This window comes from Elephantulus edwardii, unplaced genomic scaffold, assembly GCF_000299155.1.
Source record: "Elephantulus edwardii isolate Elephantulus edwardi_28Jun2011 unplaced genomic scaffold, EleEdw1.0 scaffold00221, whole genome shotgun sequence".
NCBI classification, from domain to species: domain Eukaryota; kingdom Metazoa; phylum Chordata; class Mammalia; order Macroscelidea; family Macroscelididae; genus Elephantulus; species Elephantulus edwardii.
In genome coordinates this window covers 2,841,353-2,848,006 of record NW_006399971.1, presented here as the reverse complement: position 1 = coordinate 2,848,006, position 6,654 = coordinate 2,841,353, and the positions used below count along the sequence as shown (strand labels likewise).

Below are 6,654 nucleotides of genomic sequence, written 5' to 3'. Positions count from 1 at the left end.
CCATGCCATAGAGGAATGTCCAGAACAGGACGTAGGTGAAGAGGCCTCCGATGAGACCTCCCGTGAAAAGAGGTCTTCGTGACTTAAAATATTTGATCAGGAGCAAGGAGAGCAGGATGGAGGCAAGCAGGTAGAAGATGAAGCCGTATAGGCCGGCGAGGCCGAGGATGCCGGCTGTGGCCCCCGACAACTCTGACACTGAGGTCCGGCAGTAATCCAGGATGGCGGTGTTGCCCCGCACAGCGGCCTCGCTAATGAACAGCGGCCCTTCCCGCTTGGCCACCACCGCAGCCATCGCATCCGCCGGGGCTAAGCCTCAGCTCTCTCGTGGAACAACCCGGAACTGGAACACAGCGGAGGACACAAATCACTTGGCTTTTCCTCAAACAGGCTGAAGTAGAGACCCCCACGGTGCCATCTTGCACTAACAGCAGATTTTCCCAATGCAGTTTGTCTTTTGATTTCCTGACTCCTTGTGCCAAGAGTGTTGATTGTGGAACCAAGAAAGTTGAAATTATTGCCAATCTCAATCTCTTCTCCATCTTTCATGATGTTGCCAGTTGGCCCAGTGGTGAGAATCTTTGTTTTCTTTCTTTTTTTTTTTTTTTTTTTTGTGGTGTCAAGGGTTCATTTTTTTATTATTATTAAATTTTATTAGTTTTAATGAACATTTACAGGGATTTTGGGTTTTCATTCCTTCATTGCTGCACCATTCTCTCTACCCTCCTCCCCAGTTTGTTCTTCTTCCCCGCCATCTGAATGTCTGTTTTAATTGTCCAGTTGCCACAGTGCTTGTCAAAGTCAGTTCTGATTAATCTCCTTTGTCGGTGTGTCCTTTGCCATTCCCTATCACTCCTCCCTGAGAGAGACTTCACCCTGATTCATAAGGAAAAGGGGATGGCGTATTCTCTTAGCTACTTCCTGCTGAAAAGGGACGCTGTGGGTTTCAGGGTGAAGATCTTCTCTCACTACTCTAAAGGGCCCCTTTGGCAGTAGGAAACACATAGACTATTATGGAGATTGATTTTGGGATTTAGATGCACTCTTATTGATTGTGCTTGGCCGTACATGTTCATATCCTTGAAGATGTATCATGGGGGTGTTGCAACCTAGAAGACACAAATTTGACTAACAAGTAATAAGTACATGAGTCAAAAATTATGGAAAAGTAAAAGAAAGGATTCTTTCATTGTTTTACAAACCCTCCCCCAGGTCCCCTCCACCATGTAGCCCTCGCTCTAGTCTCCTGTGATGACAGAAATACCTAGTTATATAACTCTTTTAAACAGTTTTCTCCCTCCTCTGTTTCAGTGCAGTATACATTATTGAACCCATCTTACTCAGTGTCTCCCCAACCCCAAGGACAGTCCCATTCTACAACAGTGGCATCATGTAATATTTGTCCTTTTGTGACTGGGATATTTCACTCAGCATAATGTTCTCCAGAGTCAACCAATTTGAATAATATTGCATGAGTTCCTTGTTTTTTAATGCAGCATAGTATTCCATTGTGCAAATATACCACAGCTTCTCTAGCCATTTGTTTGTTGCTGGGCACTTAGGTTGTTTCCAACTCCTTGCTATTGTGAACAAAGCGGCAATAAACATGGGTGTGCATATCTTTGTTTTCTTGATGTTGAACTTCAATCCATATTGGAGACTACAGTCCTTGACCTTCTACAGCAAATGATTCAGGTCCTCTTCTTCAGTCTCAGCAAGCAAAGTTATCATCTGTATAATACAAGTTGTTGACAACCTCAAAAATTCATTTAAGGATGAGCACTGAATTGGTTGTGACTCAACAGCATAAGTTGAGTTTGATTATTTAAAATATTTCAGGAGTAAAGAAACCAGAGCTGTCACCCAGGCAGGTATATGCACACTCTTATATATTGCTTCTTTGTTCACGGTAGCGAAGAGCTGGAAACAACCCAAGTGCCCATAAACAAATGAATGGCTAGAGAAGCTGTGGTATAGTCACACAATGGAATATTATGCAGCACTGAGAAACATAGAATTAATGAACTATTATACAGAATGGGTGACCATGGAGGACACTATGCTGAGTGAAATATCTGTCACAAAAAGACAAATACTACATAATACCACTATTATAAAACGGGACTGACATGAGGGTTGGGGGAAAACTAAGAAAAGAGGGGATAAATAATGTACATGTCATTGAAACAAATGAGGGAGAGAACTGTATAAAAGGAACATATGATTAGGTATTACTGGCATGGCAAGCATCCAGAATAAGAGCTGCATAGTAAAGTGGTGGGTTGGGGGCGGGATGTATAACAATGAAAGAACTTTTTTCCAAACAAAAAAGTGAACTGGACAGGGTGGGGGGAGGGGGGGAGTAGGAGGCAGGGAGGAAAATGTGCAACAAGTGAATGAATGGAAATCCAAGTTCTTTATAAACTTACATTAAATCTCAATTAAAAAATATTTCAGGAGTAGTAAATATTGTTTCTAAAGATAAATGAAGGGTCAGCTATGGGTCGATTCCGACTCTATGGTACACAACAACAATGTATAATCTGAATTATAACTTCTGATTTCTCCCTACCCCCCAGAAAAGATAAATGGACTGCAAATGAGCAATTAATGATAGTTCCCTTTATATTCAAGAGCCTTTTTACTTGCCGTGTGGTTGTAATTTGAAGCATTTCTGTAACAATTATTTGGCTGTTAGCCCAGCTTTTAGTGGTATTCTCAGAGTTTGCTTTTCCATAAAGAAAATTTGGCAATTTCTTGAAAAAACATTTAAAGATATTCATAACTATTGGTTTTGTTGTTGTTTGAGTGATAAAACATAGGTTCATCATAAAGAAGGAATGCAAGGCATAAGGCTGAAGAAGATTCCCAGTGCAAAACTGCTATGTCTCAGAGAAAGGATCTCACCCTCTTTATGGACCAGGAGGTTCTTGGAGCCTGAAAATGTCAAGCATTTATTGTTCAGTCCTGAATATTAGGCCAAATCCTGCTTCCTGAGTCTAGTTGATATTGGCCTCCTGGGTAGGTCTTTAATGGCCTGACCATCTCCTAATTGCTAGCAGAGTTCTTCAGGTATGGCCTGGAAGCAAGCCTATGACTACGGCATCCCAGTTAATCAAAAGGCAATTTCACAAAAACCAAAGACAAAAACAGCTTTACTTTGGGCAAAGCTGGATCCCACAATAGAAATGTCCAGGAAAATAAGGAAGCACCTGACACTGCATGTTTGGATTTTTTTGTTTGTTTTGTAAGAGGGAGTGGTAGAAATCTACATATCAAAACCTTCACTAATCATTCACTGATTTTTATACCCATTATTCTATATAGGTTGCATTCTTCAGATTGTGTCAACATTCACTCCCTTTCTACTCTGTTTTATTCCCATTAATTAAGACACAGTACCCCTTCACTTCTTATCTGTACTTTAGAAAAGCTGTAGTCTATTTGATCTTCTATAAATAATTTTTTTTTAAAGTACAGTACTTGAGGATGAAATTCTTTACTTTTTGTCTAAACCATTTTGTTTGTGTGTTTAAGTTGCAAGTGATAGTTGAGAGTTAAGATGTGAAGAACATCCAGTACAGTAGTCTTAGGAGCTTCTCCAGCCTCAGTGGATCTAGTTAAGTCTGGATTCTTAGGTTTTCAGTTTCTGAACATTTTTCTCCTTCTTATGACAGTGCCCCTGATTGATTCATTCAGTAATGGCAGTCACCATCAGCTCTTTTGGTTTCATATTAGAGGAAAAAGTGAGTTACTTAGTCCAGTAGTTAGGTTGTTTCCTCACATTCTTGGGTTTCTTTTTTCTTCTATTGCTCTAGGTCAATAGAGGTCAATTTTTTGTGTCTTGGATGATGACTAACAAGTTTTAAAAGCATATTTTTTTTATAATTCTTTACTGTGATGTCAGTTTTGAGAACTGGAAAGGTCTGCGAAAGAGAGGATGACCTTCAATGAGATGAATTGACACAATGACTGCGGCAGTGGACCCAAGTGTGTCAGATGGGGAGGATGGCACAGGATAGGACAGGGTACAGATCTGTTGTTCATAGGGTCACTGTGAGTCATACTTAACCTGATGGCACTTAACAAGAACAAGACAATAGGAAGTTCTGACTATGTAATGGGTAGGGAATTACAGTGCTCCACTCGCCACTCCTCAGGAGAAAAAAAAAGATTAACAATCTCCTCCTCTGAGATTTATAGCCTCTGAAAACTTGCTAGAGGATCAGCTGTGATTCGGTTCCTACTCAAAGAATTCTTTTGTTAAGAAAAGCATTTATTTTTACAGAACTCTAAGTGATCTGTCAGGTTGTTCAAATATTGTTTATCTGAAAGGATGATGTTCCTAGTTTTGTTTTTGCTTATCTGGTTGTGAGGATGCAGCCCTAGTAACAGATCCACCCAGATCAAGCACTGTGATCTCTAATCACAGCCAGTGACCTTAATAATAGACTTTGCCTACTCTTGCCTTTGCTCAGGAATATAGTAGCATGCTATGTTATGAACAGATGTCTTAAAAATGTATTAAAATTTTTTTCATGTTCTCCAAAACATCATTATCTTCCTGCATTCTAGGATGAGAAGTTAATTCTGAAAAGAATCACCTCCTGTCTATTGTGTCTTTCACTGAGGTAATCACAGAACCAACTTTGTACTACCAGATTTTCATCCTCATCTTTAGAATACAAACTGTTGTTTGGGGAACATTTTAAGTAATATGTTGTTGCTGTGTACTATTGAGTTGGAACCAACTTATAACTGACTTGCCAGAGGATTTTCAGAGGCAGTTCTTGGCATGGGAGGACATTGTCCACCTTTCTTCGCAGAGCAGCTGGTGGATTCAAACCACGTGCCTTTGGGTTGACAGTGCAGCTCCTCACCATTAAGTCATCAGAGGTCACTTTAAGTAAAATCAATGTGATAATATCTGTCTTCACATCATTTACCACTGTGCACTTATCTTGTGCTAGCAGAATACTAATTGTCCCAAAGTTGATTCTGTATTCATCATCATCTTACAGATGAGCATGAGTTGATTACCCAGTGGCACTCCACTGAATGGCAGACCTACTTCAAGTCTGACTTCACAGACCTGACCCTAGCCATTGCACAACACTGCCCTCCATTCACTTTTGGTTTTCTTGTACTAAGTGGTTATTAGATGCCCACTGTGCAATTGCTAGGCAATTGAAAAAAGAATCAGACATGTTTTCTGCCTATAAGAGGGTCACAGAACAGAAGTAGAGATAGGCTTACAATGCAATATAAAATCATAGTAGGTCCTGGTAGAAAAAGAGGCATATGTCAAGTCCTCCTCCCCCGTCCCCAGTCCCGTTTGAAGGGAAAGACTGTAAAGGAAAACTGCCCACAAAAATAGGTACTGGATAATGTTACTTGAAGGAGAATATTTGAATATTATTTGAAGGAGAATAAATGCTGACCAAGAGAACAAAAGGAGAAGGAAGTCACTCAGATGGAATTTCTCAGGCCTGAAGGTGAGCAGTGGCCAGTGTTCAGTACTGTCTGAAAGTGGTCAGGGTACCTATTGAGTCTGATGTTATGTTAAGGATTTGAATTTTATTCTTAAGGCAGTTGGTCACAATTGAAGGAATTTAAACAGGGGCGTGGTATGATTGCTCCCTATTTCCAACAGATCTATCTTAAAAAAACAAAACAAAACTCAGACCGTTTAATTTGAACTAATTAGAATAGATTCACAAGCAGTTGCAAAAATAGTAGACCAGGATCCTGAATGTACCCATCACTAAGTTTCCCACAGTGATTGTGTTTGTAAAAACTGTACGGGACTGCCATTGGAGCTGCGGGGAGACTGAGAGAGATGGGATAAACTATATATACTGCATTGAAACAGATGAGGGAGAGAACTGTCTAAAAGGGATATGATTAGGTATTATTGTCATGACAGGAGTCCAGAACGAAGGCTGCATTGTGGAGTGGACATGGGGAGAGGGATTGTTTAAGAAGGAAAAAATTTTTCTTTCACTTTTAAGAGAGAAGAGCCAATTGGGGGGGAGGGGTGGTCAGAGAGAAAAGTGCAACAGTATATGATTGGAAATCCAAAGTCTCTGTAAAGTTTTATTAAAATCAATTTAAAATTAAAAAAATTAATTTAAAAACCCTAAAAACTGTAATACAATACATAAAACCCACAAATAGGCATTGGTACAATGAGTATATAGTTGTGTACGATTTTATTACATGTAGAAATCCATACAACTACAGAAAAGATACAGAAGTAAGATCTGTCTTGAAAAACCTTTTAATACTCATATACCACCAGCCTATTCGTCACTAGCCCTTGGCAACCACTAATATGCTTTGCTTCTCTAGATGCCCAGAGTGTTGCATAAGTAGAATCATAGTGTATGTGACCTTTGGGATTGGATTTTTTTTCCCACTCAGCCTAATGCCCTCGAGGGAGCTCTGGTGGCCTGTTGAGTTGCGCTTTCAACTCAAAGGCAGGTAGTTTGAATCCACCAGCTTCTCTGCAGAGAGATGAAATGTACAGCTTCTAAAACCTGTTAGAAGGTCAGATATGAGTCGGTACCAACTTGACCACAATGAGATAGAGAAATGCCTTTGAGGTTCATCTAAGTTGTGTGTATCAGTGATTCTTTTTTTATTGCTGAGTAG

At 39.9% G+C, this 6,654-nt stretch overlaps 1 protein-coding gene across 1 annotated transcript in view; it reads right to left on the bottom strand.

Annotated features, from left to right (window-relative positions):
- Window positions 1–295, bottom strand: part of LOC102859911 — a 10,082-nt gene extending 9,787 nt beyond the window's left edge. The window contains exon 1 of the mRNA XM_006898152.1: window positions 7–295. Coding sequence (XP_006898214.1) covers window positions 7–295 — 289 coding nt within the window. The remainder of the gene's footprint in view (window positions 1–6) is intronic.
- Between the last annotated feature and the right edge of the window lie 6,359 nt (window positions 296–6,654).